The sequence below is a fragment of the Oncorhynchus mykiss genome, chromosome 6, assembly GCF_057628025.1.
Source record: "Oncorhynchus mykiss isolate SJ-2025 chromosome 6, ASM5762802v1, whole genome shotgun sequence".
In the NCBI taxonomy this organism is placed as follows: Eukaryota; Metazoa; Chordata; class Actinopteri; order Salmoniformes; family Salmonidae; genus Oncorhynchus; species Oncorhynchus mykiss.
The window spans coordinates 30899727-30925093 of record NC_143027.1 but is presented as its reverse complement, the minus strand read 5'-3'; the positions used below and the strand labels follow the sequence as shown (position 1 = coordinate 30925093).

At 44.4% G+C, this 25367-nt stretch overlaps 1 protein-coding gene across 1 annotated transcript; it reads left to right on the top strand.

Moving 5' to 3' along the window:
- The first annotated feature begins 921 nt into the window (after nt 1–921).
- On the top strand, nt 922–25367 carry LOC110525721 (ras-like protein family member 10B). The gene is made up of 3 exons (XM_021606103.3): nt 922–1568; nt 11991–12115; nt 21786–25367. The coding sequence occupies exons 1-3, from the start codon at nt 1353–1355 to the stop codon at nt 22057–22059; spliced, it is 615 nt and encodes a 204-aa protein (XP_021461778.1). The 5' UTR covers nt 922–1352; the 3' UTR covers nt 22060–25367.

Sequence of the window (25367 nt, the reverse complement as noted above, 5' to 3'; positions counted from 1 at the left end):
ACTATTCAACCGGCAGTGCCAATGAGAGGTGTGGCTGTCAATACAAGTAGGTCCACGGGGTAAGAGGTACCGTTGTCAATGGCTCCACCTTTTGGAATATATGTTAAATATGCACAATATTGAAAATAATTTAAATCATCTGGATATAGAGCTACAGAAAATGATCTGTATGTGAACTAATAACCCCAACTGTAATATCATAAATATTTGCAAAAGAATACAATGGTAGGAAGTTGGAAAAAATGAAAGGTGTACCTTTTCATAAGAGCTCTAAATGAACCCACCACACTTGTTTGTAGATCTGTAGCTCATATGGATAGTGAGTTATTGAAAATAAAACCCATAACTGGAAATAAACATATCAAAACAGTGCAATGGAAAATGGAAATTCTAATGGGTGGACTATGGGTGAGGGAGGTCTGTGACCTAACATCAAGTGGTTTTACAGGTATATGTATTTTGGATAATAAACTATTGAAAATTAGATCTGTACTTGAACAAATAACCACAGCTGTAATAGGATAAATATTTGTAGAAAATCAAAGGGGAGGAATGTAGAAAAAAAAGGTATAGCTTTCAAAGAGAGGCAAAGGAACCCAATGCCCTTGTCTGTAGTTCTGTAGTTCATATGGATAGGAAGGTATTGAAATTTAGACCTGTAACAAGAAATATGCCTATAAAATCAGAGAAGTGGTGATCTGGAAATATTATAAATATAGCATGGATGAGGGGGTCAGTGACTTCACATGGATAGGAACCTTCAATTCAACCTTCAAATTCAATGGGGCCTTCAGCGACTGGAGGCCCTATGCAGTGTATGTAATCTTCATATAGGTCTAACCCTCCTGAATGGGAACGCAACCCCCCCTTTTTTTTTTGCTTACACACAATCACCATTATTGCACTTTTGTGACGGTCCCTAAACCACGGAGCGCAAGAAAACAGTATATTGCCTCCTTTTTGGCTCTGTTAAGGGAAGATTTCGACTACCGGTAAAAACAAAAGATGTACCTTGCTCTCTACCATAACTTGATTCTAGATATATCACTCTCATCATCCTAGGACCTTCTGTCGGAGAGCTATTGACGAGGAAACTGAATAAAACAAATGTACTGCTGTCTTTTGATGACGGAGGATTGTTTCGACCTTTCTTTTCCTAAATAAGGTTTAACTAATGCCATACTTAAAAAAAAATGAAATAGTGTTTACTTAGAGTTAAAAGAAGTGTGGACTTTGACCCGTGTCAGAACAGCAGCAGCAACATTCACAGGAAACAAAACAGCTGCGAGGACAATCTTTGTGGAGTTGTAAATTGGTTTGTTGTCGCTGTCCATGGTGCTGATGTTCCAGGAATGGTGGAGACGCTAAGTATCGCCGTTATTGGAGCTCCCGGAGTCGGGAAAACTTCCATAATCCGTCAATTTATTTATAATGACTTCTCAGAGGTTTACACTCCAACCAGAGACAGGTATGTGTACAGACCCTCTGTAATTTTGAACGGTAACATGTACGACCTGAAGATTTTGGATGTCCCGCCAATTTCGTCGTTCCCCTCCAGCTCGAGCCAGGTAAGATAGAAAGTAACCTTCCATTCGGCTTTCGATTTTTTTTATTTAGTAAAGGGAATAGCATTCTGTAAGGGTTAGCGTCATTGTCTTTGATTTACCCTTTGTCAGAACCATTCCTATATGTTTTCACAAACAGTTCTCAAAACTAAAACTAAATGTGGGCGTCAAGTCCCTCGAAAATAGTTAGAGCACAGAGACATTAGGTTACCATCCATAAATGCACTGACAGCTCGCGCGGTTCTTCAAAGTAAACACATCCTTTTGATTTTTTTTCATAATCCGAAGCCACTTAGAGCAGTAGTTGCTATGGAAACTTGATTTATGACTTCAGTGGCAAGCCTAGGCTATAGGCTACATGATGTATTTGGTGTTTTAAAACACACACACAGACACACACACACACACACACACACACTCTCTCTATCTCTCGCTCTCTCTAGACTCCCCACTACATGACATTGCCTTACCACTCTCAGGCACAAGAAAGGACGTTTATGTAATATTGAATGTATCCATATGTTCTGCTTCTATGACTTCATAAGTACGTCCTTATTGGCTATTTGCTCCTAGACCCCTGACCAGAGCACACTCAGCTGCCCAGCCTCTGGGCACATGAGCCTGGCCAGGGTGATGGAGACTGTCTGCCTGGCTCCTGGCAGGCCTGAGGGGAGTGATGTGTGTGTGCTCTTATCAAAGGATGGAACTGGAAGCACAAGTGCTTTGACTTTGTTAGATCTGGCAGACAGATTCACAGCCCATAAGTGCTACAATTCCACATTGAATCCTCAACTCTGAATAGATGGCAAATGGTTTAACTTACTGCTGCCAAAAACAGCATGCTTCAACATAATCACCAATGTATTAAGTGAGAAAAAGCAGATTTGGAGCTTCACTTAGTGACCTTATAAGCTATACCTCCATAAATATGCTCCTGGCGATAGCAGGGAATGTCAGATGAAACACCATAGTTTCAATTAAGCACTTTTTTCATTGACTGCCAGTGGTTTGATCAATATATTTTCTCAAAGATGTTCTGCTTTCAGGCATGACATGCACCATTTTCCTGCTCTCTGTATCTCCTTGTTCTCTCCTCACCTTAGATGAGTGACATCTCCAAATACAATAAGAGTACATCTCAATCAGGTCCTTGTGTCTGTTCTGGCCCTGTTCCAGAGCACTAGATGAGTGACATGCATATACTAAAAAAGAGTGTGTGTATGTACATGATTGTATGCATGCTTAAGGGTGTTGCTGAATGTCTAATGAAATAGCTCTCTTGACCTCACTGGTCCTCAGGAAGCCTGTCTGTTTTTCCCTCCCTGGTGCTGCCTGCTGGGGCTCTAAATGGGATCTCCAAGGTTACTACGGAGCTGGCTGAGACTGGTGTGAAGCACTGATCTTACTGATAGTTGCTATTTGTTATTTACTGAGGGAACACATCGCAGCCATCGCCTCCACAGCAAGAACTGTATTTTTCTACACAGGGGAGCTGCCACTGGGAAAATGAGATCAGGCCATGGAGGAGCTGGTGCAGCCGACCAGAAAGCCCCCTGAAGTGAGCATGCACTGTGTTTCCTGTAAACATAGTCTACGATCCAACACACTGAGGAGCAAACAGCCTCAACCCAGCCAGGCACAGCCAGGCAGAGCCAGCAGGAGAGCAGGGGATAATTCAGGATTCTTGCAGTGTCTAGGAGAGAGAAAGCAAAGAGGAGAATATGACAACAATCTCTTAGTATGTGTTAAGAGGTCTGCAGTGCACTTTATTTTCTCCAATACACGGAGCACAGCAACACAAGCAATCTGATTTAGTTTGCTCTTTCTTCAGCTAAATGGCTCTTAACCCCCATTAGAGCACAAATTCCTTCAAGTGCAAACAGCAGGGAGAAGACAGGATGGATCACATTATAGAGGCTGGGAGGTTGCTTGTGTGTGTGTGTGTGTGTGTGTGTGTGTGTGTGTGTGTGTGTGTGTGTGTGTGTGTGTGTGTGTGCCCATGTTAGATAGTGAATCCCCCCAGGGCCTCGTCACATAAAAACATGAAACGTCCACATCTGTTCTCCAACTCCTATGGTGTACGTAATGCTGCATGAGCATTGTTGCTCCATTTCACACATTACAGCAACAGGATTCATTGCGTCTGCCTATAGATTAGTTATATCAGTCAACACTTTTATACTTACATTTAGAATATCTCAGTTGAAATGGTAGGAATTGAGATACTTACATAACAGCCTCAACCTCTTCAGGGAGTCTAGTTTAAGACATCTGTATACAGTTTTTAACCAACAGACAGAGACAGCTCTACCAGTACTTTGTCTTAGGTATAGCCAGGGAAAATCGTTCGTTGAGTGCAACAAGAGCACTGCTATCAAGCAGATTGATGGTCAATTTCCTCAGGAATGGCTCTGAGAGCAGCAGCCTTACCATCTCAGGCACTGTGTTCTGTTCTATATTCCAGCCTCTGACCCACACTGGCTAGTCATTCTTTACTGACTGTGACGGGGTGGTGAGGCATTCCCGCTCTCCACTCCGAGCAAGCACTCTCCTCTCCTTTTTTCCTTCCATATTTAATGAGCCAGCAGCTGGCCCATGGTGGGCTTCAGAGGAGAGGCTTGCTGGGTCAGGGTCACAGGACAGAGCGCTCTGGAACAGGGCCAGAACAGAACAGACACAAGGACCTGATTGAGATGTACTCTTATTGTATTTGGAGCTGATTGGATTAAAGCACAGTGCCCTGCTGAAGGACTAGTGGGAGTAAAGAGACTAATAGAGACAAGAGCTGCTGCAGTAGAGTCTAATGGCCACCATATAAAGACAGATTCACTAAATGAGTTTCCTCTTCTCTTACATGGTACCCGGGTGGGGAGGAAGATGAGTACTCCTCCATGCTTATGCAACGAGGCCAGGTTTCTGTTAGGTAATTGCGTGTTGTAAAGGATGTAGTACTGTACTTGTACTTTGGCTCTGGTCCATCATTTAGACTGAGTCTGTGTTTATCTGGGTCTCTTTGGGCAGCAAGGGCAGACGCCACTACATTATTTACCTTGGGGGACTCTGGTGGTAAAAAATAATTGATGTGCAGGCGGGGCTGCTGTCTGTGTTAATGTGTTACTGTCTGCATTCTCAGAGCATCTGTCACAGTTTGTCGATAGGATTTGATGATCAGATGGACTTACTGTAAGCCTGATAGTGACAATTCCTATTTTTCCCTGTACTTTTTTCCATCTTCTTATAGTGTATCATATCACCATGACTTCCTCCCACACGTTTTCTCTCTCTCTCTCTCTCTCTCTCCCTCTCTCTCTTTGTCTTTCTCTGCTCTCTGTTTCCATTTGCTTATATCTCCCCTACATATATGGAATAAAATTGACCACTTTTACTGTTCATTGCATCAGATGAATCAAACATTTAGTCTTTTTTCTGGATACGCTCTCTTGGCCCTTTGTCAGCCTCTGCAGATAGGCTCTGTCACACACACTGGCAGAGCTGTCAGAGATATGTGTGTGTGTGTGTGTGTGTGCGTTAAAAAGGCCAAGCGCTATCATCAGGCAGCTGGAGGAGACGACAGATCAATGCCCAGTGGAACCCCAATGTTAATAATCAACCCTGTTAACACTCACAGGTGTAATGTGGCTCTCCCTTCTGTACAGCACATCAATAAGTAACGAGAAGCTCAATCCCAAAGGGACAGAAGATGTTTTATTAACATTTCAACCGTGTCTGAGGTATGTCTCCACTTATCATCCATTCACATTCATGACCATGTTCTCTACTCTCTGGTGTAAAAGTTTTCATCTGACACCATTACGCTGCTATCATTGGGAGCAGTGGGATGCCAGCTCTATCAGGGCCTGGTAAAAAGGGACCCAGGACTTGGGTTGTCAGGCACTTCAAGGGAACGGGCTGAGCTGCATTCTTTTTGCAGAGGTTTCAAAGGACCAACTGGAGAAAGCAGTATACCAGAGCTCTCCAACCCTGTTCCTGAAGAGTTACCCTCCTGTAGGTTTTCGCTACAACCCCAGTTGTAACTAACCTGATTCAACTTTTCAACCAGCTAATTATTACAATCAGGTGTGTTGATAGAGGTTGGAGCAAAACATCTACAGGATGGTGGCTCTCCAGGAACAGGGTTGGAGAGCCCTGCACTACACACACACACACACACACACACACACACACACACATACACACACACACACACACACACAGTTTTCGTGTCTTTACTTTATATCGTTCCAGTCTTGAAGCTCCTTTCCACTGCCTCTTGTCTGTCTCTCTCTAGTGTTATCCAATACTATTTTTAGCCTACCGAATATGGGGGTGCATTTAAAGCAACTAGATAGGGAGGGATGTGATCATGTAGCATTATACTGCATATTGTCTATGTGGTACTTCTACTACTACTATGGTTAAGTCTTGCATTTAGGATGACTAAGTCATTCAGTTAAGAATTATATAAGAAGAAGCAGGAGAGGAACACAGATATCAGCATGGGCTTAAAACTAATACATAATTAGCAGTAGATAAACATAGATATATACAGCATAATTGGTGGTCTAATGTCATTGAATGTATGATAAAGTATAATGAAGCATATTTATTATGTATTAAAGAGATTGAACGGGATCTTGAGCCCGTACAAATTTGTAACATATTGTACGAATTGGAATTCGTAACATATACAGTTGAAGTCAGAAGTTTAGTCAAATTCATTTAAACTCCATTTTTCACAATTCCTGACATTTAATCAATCCTATTAAAAATTCCCTGTCTTAGGTTAGTTAGGATCGCCCCTTTATTTTAAGAATGTGAAATGTCAGAATAATAGTAGAGAGAATGATTTATTTCAGCTTTTATTTCTTCCATCACATTCCCAGTCGGTCAGAAGTTTACATACACTCAATTAGTATTTGGTAGCATTGCCTTTAAATTATTTAACTTGGGTCAAACGTTTCGGGTAGCCTTCTACAAGCTTCCCAACAAAAAGTTGGGTGAACTTTGGTTCATTCCTCCTGACAGAGCTGGTGTAACTGAGTCAGGTGGGTAGGCCTCCTTGCTCGCACAAGCTTTTTCAGTTCTGCCCACAAATGTTCTATAGGATTGAGGTCAGGGCTTTGTGATGGCCACTCCAATACCTTGACTTTGTTGTCCTTAAGCCATTTAGTCACAATTTTGTAAGTATGCTTGGGGTCATTGTCCATTTGGAAGACCCATTTGCGACCAAGCTTTAACTTCCAGACTGATGTCTTGAGATGTTGCTTCAATATATCCACATAATATTTCTTCCTCATGATGGCATCTATTCGGTGAAGTGCACCATTCCCTCCTGCAGCAAAGCACCCCCACAACATGATGCTGCCACCCCCGTGCTTCACGGTTGGGATGGTGTTCTTCGGCTTGCAAGCCTCCCCCTTTTTTCTCCAAACACAACGACGGTCATTATGGCCAAACAGTTATATTTTTGTTTCATCAGACCAGAGGACATTTCTCCAAAAAGTACGATCTTTGTCCCCATGCACAGTTGCCAACCGTAGTCTGTCTTTTTTTATGGCGGTTTTGGAGCAGTGGCTTCTTCCTTGCTCAGCGGCCTTTCAGGTTATGTCGATATATGACTTGTTTTACTATGGATATAGATACTTTTGTACCTGTTTCTTCCAGCATCTTCACAAGGTCCATTGCTGTTTTTCTGGGATTGATTTGCACTTTTCGCACCAAAGTACGTTCATCTCTAGGAGATCTTCCTGAGCGATATGACAGCTGCGTGGTCCCATGGTGTTTATACTTGCGTACCATTGTTTGTACAGATGAACGTGGTACCTTCAGGCGTTTGGAAATTGTTGCCAAGGATGAACCAGACTTGTGGAGGTCTACAATTTTTTTTCTGAGGTCTTGGCTGATTTCTTTTGATTTTCCCATGATGTCAAGCAAAGAGGCACTGCGTTCGAAGGTAGGCCTTGAAATACATCCACAGGTACACCTCCAATTTACTCAAATGATGTCAATTAGCCTATCAGAAGCTTCTAAAGCCATTACATAATTTTCTGGAATTTACCAAGCTGTTTAAAGGCACAGTCAACTTCGTGTATGTAAACTTCTGACCCACTGGAATTGTGATACAGTGAATTACAGTGCCTTGCGAAAGTATTCGGCCCCCTTGAACTTTGCGACCTTTTGCCACATTTCAGGCTTCAAACATAAAGATATAAAACTGTATTTTTTTGTGAAGAATCAACAACAAGTGGGACACAATCATGAAGTGGAACGACATGTATTGGATATTTCAAACTTTTTTAACAAATCAAAAACTGAAAAATTGGGCGTGCAAAATTATTCAGCCCCCTTAAGTTAATACTTTGTAGCGCCACCTTTTGCTGCGATTACAGCTGTAAGTCGCTTGGGGTATGTCTCTATCAGTTTTGCACATCGAGAGACTGACATTTTTTCCCATTCCTCCTTGCAAAACAGCTCGAGCTCAGTGAGGTTGGATGGAGAGCATTTGTGAACAGCAGTTTTCAGTTCTTTCCACAGATTCTCGATTGGATTCAGGTCTGGACTTTGACTTGGCCATTCTAACACCTGGATATGTTTATTTTTGAACCATTCCATTGTAGATTTTGCTTTATGTTTTGGATCATTGTCTTGTTGGAAGACAAATCTCCGTCCCAGTCTCAGGTCTTTTGCAGACTCCATCAGGTTTTCTTCCAGAATGTTCCTGTATTTGGCTCCATCCATCTTCCCATCAATTTTAACCATCTTCCCTGTCCCTGCTGAAGAAAAGCAGGCCCAAACCATGATGCTGCCACCACCATGTTTGACAGTGGGGATGGTGTGTTGCTTTTACGCCAAACATAACGTTTTGCATTGTTGCCAAAAAGTTCAATTTTGGTTTCATCTGACCAGAGCACCTTCTTCCACATGTTTGGTGTGTCTCCCAGGTGGCTTGTGGCAAACTTTAAACAACACTTTTTATGGATATCTTTAAGAAATAGCTTTCTTCTTGCCACTCTTCCATAAAGGCTAGATTTGTGCAATATACGACTGATTGTTGTCCTATGGACAGAGTCTCCCACCTCAGCTGTAGATCTCTGCAGTTCATCCAGAGTGATCATGGGCCTCTTGGCTGAATCTCTGATCAGTCTTCTCCTTGTATGAGCTGAAAGTTTAGAGGGACGGCCAGGTCTTGGTAGATTTGCAGAGGTCTGATACTCCTTCCATTTCAATATTATCGCTTGCACAGTGCTCCTTGGGATGTTTAAAGCTTGGGAAATCTTTTTGTATCCAAATCCGGCTTTAAACTTCTTCACAACAGTATCTCGGACCTGCCTGGTGTGTTCCTTGTTCTTCATGATGCTCTCTGCGCTTTTAACGGACCTCTGAGACTATCACAGTGCAGGTTCATTTATACGGAGACTTGATTACACACAGGTGGATTGTATTTATCATCATTAGTCATTTAGGTCAACATTGGATCATTCAGAGATCCTCACTGAACTTCTGGAGAGAGTTTGCTGCACTGAAAGTAAAGGGGCTGAATAATTTTGCACGCCCAATTTTTCAGTTTTTGATTTGTTAAAAAAGTTTGAAATAGCAAATAAATGTCGTCCCACTTCATGATTGTGTCCCACTTGTTGTTGATTCTTCACAAAAAAATACAGTTTTATATCTTTATGTTTGAAGCCTGAAAAGGTCGCAAAGTTCAAGGGAGCCGAATACTTTCGCAAGGCACTGTATAAGTGAAATAATCTGTCTGTAAACAACTGTTGGAAAAATGACTTGTGTCATGCACAAAGTAGATGTCCTAACCGACTTTCCAAAACTATAATTTGTTAACAAGAAATGTGTTGAGTGGTTGAAAAACAAGTTTTTATGACTCCAACATAAGTGTATGTAAACGTCCGATTTCAACTGTACGAATTGCAGAAAAAAAAGTAATACTTATTTTCAGGACGTAACATACCATACGAAATGGATGCCGTTTTCAGGGACCCGTTTCGACTTGTGAGCGCTAATTCAAAACTACTGGCTGAAATGATACAAAACCTTTATAAGGCATTTTTAATCCTCATTCGCCACTCCTTGGGTGCACTGTACTGAGGTGCTTAAACAGTAAAAGGAGATAACACTCTCTGGAAATAGGAATTGATGTGTAGGAAATGGAGAGTGTGCGGGGTGAAGAAAACGCGGAGACAGAACGAGCAGAGATGGTAGAGGAATGCTGAGGATGTGTCATTTCTGATCCCGAGCCGCCTTAATTCCTCCTGGAAACAGACTGAATCAATCTGCAGGGAGAAAAGGCAATAACAGGAAACATGTACCGAATTGAATCTCCCTACTTGCTGCATTTTCTTCACTGTCAACCATTATCTTTTTTGTCCTCCCTCTCCTCCTCCTCCTCATTCTCTCACTCCCACCTTTGTGTGTAATGATCTCGGTGCCACAGTGTTTGCCTCCATGGCAGATCGCCCTCATTATCTTTCTGTGTGAGACTCTCCCTCTCTCACACACACATGTAGTTGTTTTGTCCTTGAGCTGTTCTTGTCTATTCATGTTCTGTATTTTGTCATGTTTCATGTTTTGTTTGGACCCCAGGAAGAGTAGCTTCTGCTTTTGCAACAGTTAATGGGGATCCTAATAAAATAACAAAATCACACACGCACACACACACACACACACACACACACACGCACATGCACACACACACACACACACACAGACAGACAGACACAGATACACACACACACAGACAGACAGACACAGATACACACACACACACACACGCACATGCACACACGCACGTGCACGCACACACGCACACGCACGCACACACACACACACACACACACACACACACACACACACACACACACACAGACAGACAGACAGACAGACAGACACAGATACACACACACAAACTCACTGGTGCTGCAAATCCCTCTAAATTAGATTAAGGCAATTATTCCCTGTCGACATGGATATGTTACCATTGTCATCATTACAGCTCACATTGATCACTATCTGCTCTCAGAGTCTGCCCCATTACTGTTTCTGATTCCCCACCAAAATAACTTATTGACAAACTCCCTGTTTAGACTTATCTACAGAATACAGGATACATTTAGATTACTCCTCCAGTGTTATCCTGCTGATTCTCATTACTGCAATTATATTCAGATCTCCTTGCCATATTGATTTCTTATTGTCTGTTTAGTAAGCTTGTGTTGGGGGTGAGTGAAGGGGAATGCTTTTGCATTGCGCCATCTCACCAACTCCTCCATCCACTGCCTGTCAGCCTGGTGGGGCTCAGTCCAAAGGTTACATTCACACCCTGTTTGTTCATCCATCACTCTACCCTTCCCTCCCCCTTCCCTCCCCTGTCCATCCACTTGCTGCTCTTTAATCTCTCTACTTCTCTCTCTCTCCCTGAGACAGCGCTTTTCTCCCTCTATACCTCCCTCTCCAATCACCCTCTTCCCTTTCGCTCTCCCTCCCCCTCTTTCACCATCTCTCCTTCTCCCTCTCCCAGCTAGCAGAACCACTTATAGATTCCACTCACTCAGGTAAAGCAGGCGACATAGAGAGAGAATGAGAGAGCATGTGAGAGGATGAGAGTTTGTGTGTGTGAGAGAGAGAGAAACAGAGAAAGCTGGAGGGAGGAGATTGGGTCACTGTGTTATGGCTGAAGCAATTGCCTCAATGTCCATAGCAAATCACTCCCATTGTGCTGCGTCTTTTAAATATTGTTAGCAAATCATTACTTTTCAATGAAGGCCACTGTTTGCCCTCCCAGTGCGTACAGTAGGGCTGAGCGGCGTAGCTCCATGGTCCAGTGTGTTTCTAGTGTTGCACTTGACAGGAGACTGGCTCTATTCCTGCTCTGCCAGGGCTTTGTTACTCGTTTTTTTGCCTTAGCCACATGCAGACCAGAGCAGTGTGCTGGGCCTGCATTTTGCACAAAGCAGACAGAGTCAGACAACATGTTTTATGGCTTCAGCCTGGTTTATACCAGGACTATCTATCTGACTGACTCAGAGATGTCTTAAAGACCCATTTGACAGCACACAATTTCAATTTCAATCTAGTGAAGAGAGCAACACATCCCGAGAGCTTTTGAATAATTGAATGTCATCCTCTGTGGCTGCCTCTGTTAAAAAAAATTGGTCAAAGAACTCCCTAGATAGCAGCTATAAGCATATGGACTATCCTCACAAGCCTTACTGTTTTAGGGTAGATATATTTTGGTTCTTGAGATATAACTCATGAAATAAATCTGTTTCACTTGTCAGATCAGTGGCAAGTGAAACAACATGTCTTCAATATCCTTCCCATCATTTGACCTTTGTGTGTCTGTAGTGAGAGATGTAGTTGTTTGTTTCGGGATCACTCATGTTTCCCCTCTATCTGTCTGTCTCTGTCTGTCAGGAGTGGCTGGACCTGCGTTGCAGAGGGGTGCGTAATGCCAATGCTTACATCCTGGTCTATGACATCTGCTGTGTGGAGAGCTTTGAGTATGTCAAGATGATCCGCCAGCAGATCGTGGAGCACAGGTAGGGGGACGCCAGAACACAGTGACACACATGGACCTGTTAGGTAAAACACATGTGGAGAGAGCCATTAAACTCCACAGAAAACCAGCAGTCATATATGAAACATCCAGTGTATCTGCTTTAAGGACCGCTGTGTCCTGACATCCATACAAGACCTCAGGAATGACAGCATGCAATCACGCTGTCATATACATCAATGCAAATACACATCCAATCTGTGTGAAAACAGTGAGAAAGGAGCCACTTGTGGTTTTAATTCAGTCGTCTCCCCCTGCCCAGCATTCTGACAGCTCACTAATGAGGTGACATTTGATTTTGACATTGATGGGTGAGGGCGAGTACAAGGCGAGTGAAGTCCTGATGATGTAAAAGAGAAGAAGGACAAAAGATCTCCTGTTATTCTGACTGTAGGCATCTGCACCTGCTACATTTGCATATTGATAGGAGGAATGGGTGGCCCTCATTTGTTGAGCTCTAAAGTGGTTCACCTCTTTGCAGCTCTGTGACGTAACTGGCCTTCAGACTGCAGAGCACGATTCCTTCCACTGTGCTTCTCCTGAACTTCTATGAGGTTGTCCTGATCTGGCCTGATCTATCCTGATCTGTCAGGCTGGGTGACTGGCTTGGTGACTGGCTGGGTGGGTGGGTGGCTGACTGGCTGGCTGGGTGTGGGGCTGGCTGGCTGGCTGGGTGGTTGGCTGACTGGCTGGTTAACTAGCTGGGTGGGGGGATAGCTGGCTGGGTGGCTGGGTGGCTTGTTGGGTGGGTGGGTGGTTGACTGGCTGGCTGGGTGTGGGGCTGGCTGGCTGGCTGACTGGCTGGTTAACTAGCTGGGTGTGGGGCTGGCTGGCTGGCTGGCTGGCTGGGTGGTTGGCTGACTGGCTGGTTAACTAGCTGGGTGGGGGATAGCTGGCTGGGTGGCTTGGTGACTGGCTGGGTGGGTGGGTGGCTGACTGGCTGGCTGGGTGTGGGGCTGGCTGGCTGGCTGGGTGGTTGGCTGACTGGCTGGTTAACTAGCTGGGTGGGGGGATAGCTGGCTGGATGGCTAGGTGGCTTGTTGGGTGGGTGGGTGGTTGACTGGCTGACTTGCTAGCTGGCTGGCTGGCTGGCTGACTGGCTGACTGGCTTGCTGGCTGGGTGGGTGGGTGGCTGACTGGCTGGCCCGTAGCAGAGCTGTCTGTTTATGGCCCATGACAGGACATGCATTATTTAGAGCAGAAAGGGATAGAGAGGGTAAATAGAGAGAAAACGAGAGTAGGAAAGGGACACGAGGGAGCGATAACAGACTGATAGATATGAGAGAGAGGGATGAGAGGGAGGAAAGCATAAGGACATGGTGAGGGAGATAGGGATGATAGAGGGATGGATGCATGTCCTCATGAATAAAATCGGAGTAATCGAGGTGTCATCCATGCTCAGGTTATTGAGATTTGTGTGGGCTAGCAGGGCGGAAGATGCCTGGGAGGAATTGCCCCTGTCTTTCTTCTGATGCTTACTCCACCCACTCCAAAACACACAGGAACACACACACACAATATACCTCACCCAGAATAATCCCTGCCTTGTCAGTTTTCTGTCTGTTGTTGCTTCCTGACGAAAAGCTTTTCCTTTGATGTAATTAAGCCTCTGACACACACACACACACACACACACACACACACACACACACACACACACACACACACACACACACACACACACACACACACACACACACACACACTATTGTCTAACCCACTGCTCCTGAGACCTTCAAGCCTGAGTGGGTATGTGAGAGGATAGCAGCCTGCTTGATGTTAGGATTAATGTTTTTCACCCTACAGCCTCATTACCAAGTTGAATATAAACCTCTCAGTGCAAGTAGTTCAGAATGTGTTCATATGGATCTGTTAAGGTCTGTCAACCAATGCATAAGTCATCATCACATCTGAGCAAGGGTAGCATTCCAGAGGGACATCAGAGACTGTAACGTCCTTTGCTTCACTGAAACATGGCTCACTGGAGAGACTATCCGAAGCGGTGCAGCCAACGGGTTTCTCCACGCATCGCGCTGACAGAAACAAACATCTTTCTGGTAAGAAGAGGGGCGGGGGCGTATGCCTCATGGCCAACGTGACATGGTGTGATGAAAGAAACATACAGGAACTCAAATCCTTCTGTTCACCTGATTTAGAATTCCTCACAATCAAATGTAGACCGCATTATCTACCAAGAGAATTCTCTTCGATTATAATCACAGCCGTATATATCCCCCCCCAAGCAGACACATCGATGGCTCTGAACGAACTTTATTTAACTCTCTGCAAACTGGAAACGATTTATCCGGAGGCTGCATTCATTGTAGCTGGGGATTTTAACAAGGCTAATCTGAAAACAAGACTCCCTAAATTTTATCAGCATATCGATTGCGCAACCAGGGGTGGAAAGACCTTGGATCATTGTTACTCTAACTTCCGCGACGCATATAAGGCCCTGCCCCGCCCCCCTTTCGGAAAAGCTGACCACGACTCCATTTTGTTGATCCCTGCCTACAGACAGAAACTAAAACAAGAGGCTCCCACGCTGAGGTCTGTCCAACGCTGTCCAACGCTGGTCCGACCAAGCTGACTCCACACTCCAAGACTGCTTCCATCACGTGGACTGGGAGATGTTTCGTATTGCGTCAGATAACAACATTGACGAATACGCTGATTCGGTGTGCGAGTTCATTAGAACGTGCGTTGAAGATGTCGTTCCCATAGCAACGATTAAAACATTCCCTAACCAGAAACCGTGGATTGATGGCAGCATTCGTGTGAAACTGAAAGCGCGAACCACTGCTTTTAATCAGGGCAAGGTGTCTGGTAACATGACCGAATACAAACAGTGCAGCTATTCCCTCCGCAAGGCTATCAAACAAGCTAAGCGCCAGTACAGAGACAAAGTAGAATCTCAATTCAACGGCTCAGACACAAGAGGCATGTGGCAGGGTCTACAGTCAATCACGGACTACAGGAAGAAATCCAGCCCAGTCACGGACCAGGATGTCTTGCTCCCAGGCAGACTAAATAACTTTTTTGCCCGCTTTGAGGACAATACAGTCCCACTGACACGGCCTGCAACGAAAACATGTGGTCTCTCCTTCACTGCAGCCGAGGTGAGTAAGACATTTAAACGTGTTAACCCTCGCAAGGCTGCAGGCCCAGACGGCATCCCCAGCCGCGCCCTCAGAGCATGCGCAGACCAGCTGGCCGGTGTGTTTACGGACATATTCAATCAATCCCTATACCAGTCTGCTGTTCACACATGCTTCAAGAGGGCCACCATTGTTCCTGTTCCCAAGAAAGCTAAGGTAACTGAGCTAAACGACTACCGCCCCGTAGCACTCACATCCGTCATCATGAAGTGCTTTGAGAGACTAGTCAAGGACCATATCACCTCCACCCTACCTGACACCCTAGACCCACTCCAATTTGCTTACCGCCCAAATAGGTCCACAGACGATGCAATCTCAACCACACTGCACACTGCCCTAACCCATCTGGACAAGAGGAATACCTATGTGAGAATGCTGTTCATCGACTACAGCTCGGCATTCAACACCATAGTACCCTCCAAGCTCGTCATCAAGCTCGAGACCCTGGGTCTCGACCCCGCCCTGTGCAACTGGGTACTGGACTTCCTGACGGGCCGCCCCCAGGTGGTGAGGGTAGGCAACAACATCTCCTCCCCGCTGATCCTCAACACTGGGGCCCCACAAGGGTGCGTTCTGAGCCCTCTCCTGTACTCCCTGTTCACCCACGACTGCGTGGCCACGCACGCCTCCAACTCAATCATCAAGTTTGCGGACGACACAACAGTGGTAGGCTTGATTACCAACAACGACGAGACGGCCTACAGGGAGGAGGTGAGGGCCCTTGGAGTGTGGTGTCAGGAAAATAACCTCACACTCAACGTCAACAAAACTAAGGAGATGATTGTGGACTTCAGGAAACAGCAGAGGGAACACCCCCCTATCCACATCGATGGAACAGTAGTGGAGAGGGTAGCAAGTTTTAAGTTCCTCGGCATACACATCACAGACAAACTGAATTGGTCCACTCACACAGACAGCATTGTGAAGAAGGCGCAGCAGCGCCTCTTCAACCTCAGGAGGCTGAAGAAATTCGGCTTGTCACCAAAAGCACTCACAAACTTCTACAGATGCACAATCGAGAGCATCCTGGCGGGCTGTATCACCGCCTGGTATGGCAACTGCACCGCCCTCAACCGTAAGGCTCTCCAGAGGGTAGTGAGGTCTGCACAACGCATCACCGGGGGCAAACTACCTGCCCTCCAGGACACCTACACCACCCGATGTCACAGGAAGGCCATAAAGATCATCAAGGACATCAACCACCCAAGCCACTGCCTGTTCACCCCGCTATCATCCAGAAGGCGAGGTCAGTACAGGTGCATCAAAGCTGGGACCGAGAGACTGAAAAACAGCTTCTATCTCAAGGCCATCAGACTGTTAAACAGCCACCACTAACACTGAGTGGCTGCTGCCAACACACTGACACTGACTCAACTCCAGCCACTTTAATAATGGGAATTGATGGGAAATGATGTAAATATATCACTAGCCACTTTAAACAATGCTACCTTATATAATGTTACTTACCCTACATTATTCATCTCATATGCATACGTATATACTGTACTCTATATCATCGACTGTATCCTTATGTAATACATGTATCACTAGCCACTTTAAACTATGCCACTTTGTTTACATACTCATCTCATTTGTACATACTGTACTCGATACCATCTACTGTATCTTGCCTATGCTGCTCTGTACCATCACTCATTCATATATCCTTATGTACATATTCTTTATCCCCTTACACTGTGTACAAGACAGTAGTTTTGGAATTGTTAGTTAGATTACTTGTTATTACTGCATTGTCGGAACTAGAAGCACAAGCATTTCGCTACACTCGCATTAACATCTGCTAACCATGTGTATGTGACAAATAAAATTTGATTTGATTTGATTTGATCTCCAATAGATGCAGGGTCATCTCAAATGTACAAATTAAATTGAGCTTTCTTGTTGGTCAAGTTGTTTTTGTAGTATTGTCAATTTCTCTTTCTGTTCTTAAACATTTGCTAAACTATAGGTCTTTGTATGAATTAATTATAGACTGAACAAAAATGTAAACACATGTATAGTGCTGGTTTCACAAGCTGAATTTTTTACAATTCTTTGTCTTTAATTTAACTAGGCAAGTCAGTTAAGAACAAATTCTTATTTACAATGACGGCCTACCCTGGCCAAACCTGGACAATGCTGGGCCAATTGTGAATGGGACTCCCATTCACAGCCGGATGTGATCCAACCTGGAGTCGAACCAGGGACTGTAGTGATGCCTCTTACACTAAGATGCTGCGCCACTCGGGAGCACCCAATAAAGGATTCCAGAGAAGTTCCATATGGAAGTTCCAGATTTTGTGCACAACTGTGTTTACATCCCTGTTAGTGAGCATTTCTTCTTTGTCAAGATAATCCATCCACCTGACTGGTGTGTCATACCAAGAAGCTGATTAAACAGCATGATCAATACACAAGTGTACCTTGTGCTGGGGACAATAAAAGGCCACTCTAAAATGTGCAGTTTTGTCACACAATACAATGCCACAGATGTCTCATATTTTGACGGAGAATGCAATAGGCATGCTGACTGTAGAAATGTCCACCAGAGCTGTTGCCAGAGAATTTAATGTTCATTTCTCCACCATAAGCCGCCTACAATGTTGTTTTAGAGAACTTGGCATTACGTCCAACAACTGTAGACCATGTGTAACCACACCAGTCCAGTACCTTAACCTGCAGGATCATCTGAAACCAGCCAACTGGACAGCTGATGAAACTGTGGGTTTGCACAACCAAAGAATTTCTGCACAAACTGTCAGAAACTTTCGCAGAGAAGCTCATCTGTGTGCTCGTCGTCCTCACCAGGGTCTTGACCTGACTGCAGTTCGGCGTCGTAACCAACTTCAGTGAACAAATGCTCACCTTCAATGGCCACTGGCACACTGGAGAAGTGTGCTCTTCACGGATGAAACCCAGACAACAAAATCAATAGAATTTTATTGATGGCAATTTGAATGTGCAGAGATACCATGACGAGATCCTGAGGCCTATTGTCGTGCCATTCATCCTCCACCATCACCTCGTGTTCAAGCATTATAATGCACTTCCCCATGTCGCAAGGATCTGTACACAATTCCTGGAAGCTGAAAATGTCAGAGTTATTCCATGGCCTGCATTCTCACCAGATATGTCACCTATAGAGAATGTTTGGGATGCTCTGGATTGACATATACGACAGCGTGTTCCATTTCCCGCCAATATCCATCAACTTTGCACAGCCATTGAAGAGGGGTGGGGCAACATTCCACTGGCCACAATCAACAGCCTGATCAACTCTATGTGAAGAAGATGTGTCGCACTGAATGAGGCAAATGGTGGTCACACCAGATACTGACTGGTTTTCTGATCCACGCACCTACCTTTTTTAAAAGTTATCTGTGACCAACAGATATGTATCTATATTCCCAGTCATGTGCAATCCATAGATTAGGGCCTAATTAATTTATTTCAATTTACTGATTTCCTTATATGAACTGTAACTGAGTAACATCTTTGAAATTGTTGCATGTACAGATATGCATCTATAGGGAGGAGGTCAGAGACCTGGAAGTGTGTCGCCAGGACAACAACCTCTCCCTCAACTTGATCAAGACAAAGGAGATGATTGTGGACTACAGGAAAAGGAGAGCTGGTTATGCCCCCATTCTCATCAACGAGGCTGTAGTGGAGCAGGTTGAGAGCTTCAAGTTCCATGGTGTCCACATCACTGTCATGACTGTCGTGTGAGGATCAAAATGGGTCAGATCAGCTTGGCAATGAATGGCAATAACCAGACCCTCTCTCACCCACAGGGGGCTGGTGGGGGTTTGACATCTCACGCCCTGTTGTAAATCAAGGAGATGTAAATCCAAATTCATGTTATATGGGTTGTTATTTTGTGATGTCATTAAAAAGGTCATAAAGGAAATACTGTAACTTGAAAGTATATGCACTATATGTACAAAGTCTCAAACCTTAACATTATATATGAAATATGAACAATTATGAAAGAATTTTGTTAAGATAGGAATGTGATTTTAGGAGCCATAAGAGATCATTTGTCTCCTATAAACGTTTCACAGTAAGTAGCCACGCCCCGAGTGAGGTCAGAGAGCGTGTCAGCCTGACGGAACCGTACCTTTCGACCAGAATGCATAAATGGATTGGTAAAGAAATTAACATTCAGACCAGAGAGGCGTGTAGCTGCACCTCACGTCCAAAGTGGTTTGAACTCTGAATATCAACATGAGGTAGAGACGATAATGTCACCTCCCGGACAATCACTGGTACAGCTGATTAGCTGTCCTAAGTAAAGTATCTAGAAAAGCACATTTAAGTGGGACCATTCTACTACTCTCATCACCACTGAGAACCATCTACACAGCTGGCTAGCCTATATTTAAAAATGCAGCTTCAGGAGCGAATGGAAAGTAGGATAAACTCTGTAGTTCTGTTCAGGACTACACAACAAGTCAATGGATAGAGGAGAGCAACAGTGGAAGAGATGGGTGGGGACCCCAACCCAACACCCCTTTCTGAGTAGGCTTGGTTCTGACGTAGATACACGGTGAACGAAGACATTGCCATGTAGATACATTCATGATTTCTTACTCCAAACGGGCGGTGGTTCGTGTGCAAAATATATGATGACTGTGAGAGTAGTTCCTAAAATGTATCAACGATTAGTGTCTCTTTCTCTCTCTCTCTCTCTCTCTCTCTCTCTCTCTCTCTCTCTCTCTCTCAAGCCACCATATGTTGTGTCAGTCCGCTAGGGACCTTTTAATAATGTATTAAGTGTGTATGTTTATCCTGTGTTATCATTTAGACAGCTAGTAAATAAATCATTAAACCAATTTGTGTAGTACTGAATCATAAGTAAGGCTGGGTTTTTTGCAGATGTTAGAGGTTATGATTAATACGTTGACTGTTTTATGAATGTGATAGGTAAAGAGTTTAATTCGGGAGATGGTAACCCTTTAAACAACCGCTTTCGTGGTGCCCCAAATTCCTAATGAGTTAATTGTTATATGATTAATTGAATTGAGTAACAATTAAACATATTTAGTTGATTAGATAAATAACAGTCATCAGATGAATGAAAGTAAAGTCACGACATCGCCAACAAACTATCATGGTCCAAACACACCAAGACAGTTGTGAAGAGGGCACAACAACGCCTATTCCCCCGCAGGAGACTGAAAAGATTTGGCATGGTTCCTCAGATCCTGAAAAAGTTCTACAGCTGCACCATCGAGAGCACTGGTTGCATCATCGCCTAGTATGGCAACTGCTCGGCCTCCGACCACAAGGCTCTACAGAGGGTAGTGCATACCGCCCAGTACATCACTGGGGCCAAGCTTCCTGCCATCCAGGACCTCTATACCAGGTGGTGCCAGAGAAAGACCTTAAAAACTGCCAAAGACTCCAGCAACTCTAGTCATAGACTGTTCTCTCTGCTAGCATACGGAAAGCGGTACTCTGTACAGGTACCCCCTGTATATAGCCTCGTTATTGTTATTTTAGTGTTGCTTTTTTATTTTTTACTTTAGTTTATTTAGTGAATATTTTTCTTGACTTTTATTTTTCTTAAAACTGCATTGTTGGTTAAGGGCTTGTAAGTAAGCATAGTATGGTCGACACCTGTTAAATTTGGCAAAAACAATTAAATTTTATTAGATTTGATGTTGCGTTTATGTTTTTGTTCAGTCTAAATTATATTTTTGTGTTTTGGGGAGGGAGTCTTTGTAAGTATGTGTGTCTGTCTGTGTTCTTCCATTAAATCATTGCATTTTCAACTCAACATGCTAGCATTGAATCAAGGTCTGAGCTTATTGTTCACAATAGCATTACTGTCAGCCCCACTTGAATCATCACTGCTTTAGCCCAGGTTGCAGCCTGCCATACATCTTCCCAATCCAATGTTCTGTGAGAAACATTTCCCTCTACATTTAGTCTCTGTCGATACAAAGTGTGGAGGGAGGCCCCTAGGGCCCTAATGCTCTGATCCACCGCCACACACCTCCAATCCAGGCAGAGGAATCAGCGCACACACACACACACACACACACACACACACACACACACACACACACACACACACACACACACACACACACACACACAAGTAGACACTGCACAAGCCCCCGCGCGCACAGAGACACACTCATACTGCAGTAATCTTCACACACAAACACCCAGTGACCACTCTGGAAGGTGTCTCCAGTCTCCTAGTCACGCTACTGACCTTCACAATGTTAAGAAGAAGAGGGGGGAGAATGAGAAGGCTGTCTTACTCACGAACCAGGGGACTCTTCATGTCAATGCAGTCACCTTTAAATTTGTATTCATACACAGGATGTGTGGAGAATAGAGATTATGTGACTGGGATTTCTTTGCTGCTATTGCACCACATACAGTATATGTTGGCTAACCACAGTATGCCTGTTTGATTGCAATTCTTTCTCACCTTTATCCTTCTTCTCTCTATCTCCATTCCTTCCCGTGTCCCTGTAGGGAGGGCAGCAGCAGTGAGGTTCCCATCCTGGTAGTGGGAAGTAAGAGGGACCTGCAGCGCCAGCGCTTCACCCCTCGCAGGGCTGTCTCTGTACTCGTCAAGAAGACCTGGAAGTGTGGCTATGTGGAGTGCTCTGCCAAGTTCAACTGGCACGTGGTCCTGCTCTTCAAAGAGCTGCTGGGCATCGCTGTGGCGCGCGGCATGAAACATAACCACACCCCTGGGATCCGCCTACAAGGGGCACTGCAGAGGAACCGCTGCGCCGTCATGTGACCCAGTGGATTCCCCCCGTTGTAGGTTGAAGTTGCCCCTAGGCACTAATTTGGGGTCAGTTTCACTTTCCCCCCAGTAATGGCTAAGGCTAGGGTTGAGAAAGGGGAACAAGATCCTAGATCTATACCTAGGGGAAACTTCACCCCGGAACAGTTCCTCCCCACCTGCAGTGTGTGCAAACCCACAGTTTCATCAGCTGTCCAGTTGGCTGGTTTCAGATGATCCTGCACCTATGCCAGAGCCATAAGAGCCTCCCAGTCACACCTAAGGGTGAATAATAGGTATTTGGAGAAGATGACTTCAATGTAAACGGCTGGAAAACACACTGAGGCCTCCTGCTTTACAGAGCTGATTTTCTTATGAGGTTTATGTGACTCCTGCGCTGTAGCTACTAGGACTGACCTTTGGCCCAGTATAAGAAGTACATCTTTATCACCTATCGGAACACTCCAGTTCTGTCTCAATGTTCCGATTGAGAGAAAGGAAGAAGAGGAAGAGGATGAAGAAGAGGGTTTTTTAATGGATTTAGAGAAATGGAGCAGCTATATCACTTCCATAGCTCTGGTCAAAGTTAGACACACAATTATCACCACACCACCAGGTGTGGTACCGAGCTCCCCAGATCACAAGGCAACAGCTCCTCATACTGATGGTTATCTGCTGGTTTGAGAGCTTGGGGACTGTGTGCATCTAGTGGAAATAGGTACCATTACTAACATGACTGGATATTTCCTCTCCATATTAGCTTATACATGTGAAGGAATGCAACTTCTTTAAAAGTCTTCCTTTTTCAAACCGTGTGTGGTAATGTCATGTGAGGTAGACAAATGCCCTGGCTGTCGTACTTGAAATTGCATTATTCTAATGGCGATAGATGTAGAGTAGGAAAGCCTAGGTTAGAAGGGTAGTGTGGTAGCTGGTAAACATAGGTGAGTCAACAAGATAGATGGCCTACTCTTGGTTTACCACATGCACATCCTACATGCAGAATATTACAAAATGCTCTGAGGCCAGGTTGAGTGGTACTGTAGCAGGACAACATAGTCCTCCAGAACACACCCACTAAGCAGTTAACCATTTGATGTCTTGAATTCAAGAATTAAACAAACTAACATTCAAACATTCCCTGTTCGATACCATTCCACTTATTGTCACTAATTGTGATTGTTATGAAATTGTAGTACTGTCACTCCCTCTTCTCATTTAAAGTATATTGTTTAGAGGAGGATGTGAGGTTCTCTTGCAGCAAAAAACACTGCAGTCGTTAATCCCCTCCCTCCCTCCCTCCCTCCCTCCCTCCCTCTCCTCGTCCTCTATCTGTGTGTTTCTGATGAATACATTATCTCCATGGTGCTCTGGGGCCTGCAAGGCGCTCTGGTGCAACCTGAAGAGGCAGTGGTATAGACATGAAATGTGAGGCGGGGATAGTGGGCAGGGGGTGTGGTTTTGGCGAATACGTGGGATGATTTTGAAATGCTTGTCATGTTATGCACAGGTTGATGGGCAGGCAATGGAAGAAGAAAAGAGAGAGGTAGTGACTGTTGTGGGGAGCAATAAGCTGCAGAGCACCTTGACCAGCCGGACAAGCTGTCTCCAACCACAGACATCCTGCGCTATACTAGAACACCTCACATAGAATGTATAAAACCTCCCTCCTCTTGGATATACTCAGACCACACACAAGGTAGGAGACACCCATAGCATACTATGTATTGGCATCCTACCACTCAAACACGCATAATACTTTCTGCAAATTTCAAAGCAATGTCTGAATTGTGCAATATATTTTTAATGTTTGAGAATGTGGTAAAAATGTGTCCTATGATTACAGACACCCTGTGACAATGTTTGCACTGAAAATGAGTACCTGTACTGTGTATACGTACATGCATCATTGATTTGCATGCTTTTGCTGCCAAGCTAGAAGGTCAGGGTTTAATTGCACTGGTGTGATTATGTGTAGCTGTAATTATTTACCTGTGTGTACACTATATATACAAAGTATGTGGACATCCCTTCAAATTAGTGGATTTGGCTATTTCAGCCACACCCATTGCTGACAGGTGTATAAAATCGAGCACACAGCCATGCAATCTCCATAGACATACATTGGCAGTAGAATTGCCTTACTGAAGAGCTCAGTGACTTTCAACGTGGCACCATCATAGGATGCCACCTTTCCAACAAGTCAGTTCGTCAAATTTCTGCCCTGCTAGAGCTGCCCCATGTGCAATGCCAAGGAGTGTTGTAAAGCTCGCCACCATTGAACTCAGGAGCAGTGGAAACGTGTTCTCTGGAGTGATGAATCACCCTTCACCGTCTGGCAGTCCAACGGACAAATCTGGCTTTGGCGGATGCCAAGAGAACGCTACCTGCCCCCAATGCATAGTGTCAACTGTAAAGTTTTGTGAAGGAGGAATAATGGTCTCGGGCTATTTTTGTGGTTCGGGCTAGGCCCCTTAGTTCAAGTGATGGGAAATCTTAATGCCACAGCATACAATGACATTGTAGACAATTCTGTGCTTCCAACTTTGTGGCCCTTTCCTGTTTCAGCATGGCAATGCACCCATGCACAAAGTGACGTCCATAAAGATATGGTTTATCGAGATCAGTGTAGAAGAACTTGACTGGCCTGCACAGAGCCCTGACCTCAACCCCATTGAATACCTTTGGGATGAAATGGAACATCGACTGCAAGCCAGGCGTAATCGCCCAACATCAGTGCCCGACCTCATTAATGCTCTTGTGGCTGAATGGAAGCATGTCCCAACAGCAATGTTCCAACATGTAGTGGAACGCCTTTCCCAGAAGAGTGGAGGCTTTTATAGTAGCAAATGGGGGACCAACTCTATATTAATGCCCATGATTTTGAATTAGATTTTGAACGAGCAGTTGTCCACATACTTTTGGTCATGTAGTGTATATGGTTATAATCAGAGACAGTCAAAATCAGCTGAGAGGTGTGTGTGTGTGTGTGTTACATACCTCAGCAGCTGCATGTAGGCTCAGTTTTTCTGAAATTATATTTAAATGGTTTAGGCCTTTATATTAAGACTGGGCGCTGTGTTTATTTGTATTTCTTAAAGTAGCATCTGTATGAGACTCTATGGAGATAGCAATGGTCGTTTCTTGAGTTTGTAGCATGAGTGTTCACCCTTTTAAATTAGACTGTTTGTGTGAGTGCGTCGTATACAACACAAAGGGCTACATTTTTCTAACAGAAACATCACTTGTATTTATTTTTTAATAGTAGGTGTTAGATGTTTTGTTTTTGACTATGGTCAAATAAAATCTGTTGTGCACAATAA

Coding starts and splice junctions, on each gene's coding strand:
- LOC110525721 (XM_021606103.3), top strand. CDS start 1,353: ATGGTGGAGACGCTAAGTATCGCCGTTATTGGAGCTCCCGGAGTCGGG. Junction 1,569..11,990: donor TCCCCTCCAGCTCGAGCCAG/GTAAGATAGAAA, acceptor TCTGTCTGTCAG/GAGTGGCTGGACCTGCGTTG. Junction 12,116..21,785: donor CAGCAGATCGTGGAGCACAG/GTAGGGGGACGC, acceptor GTGTCCCTGTAG/GGAGGGCAGCAGCAGTGAGG.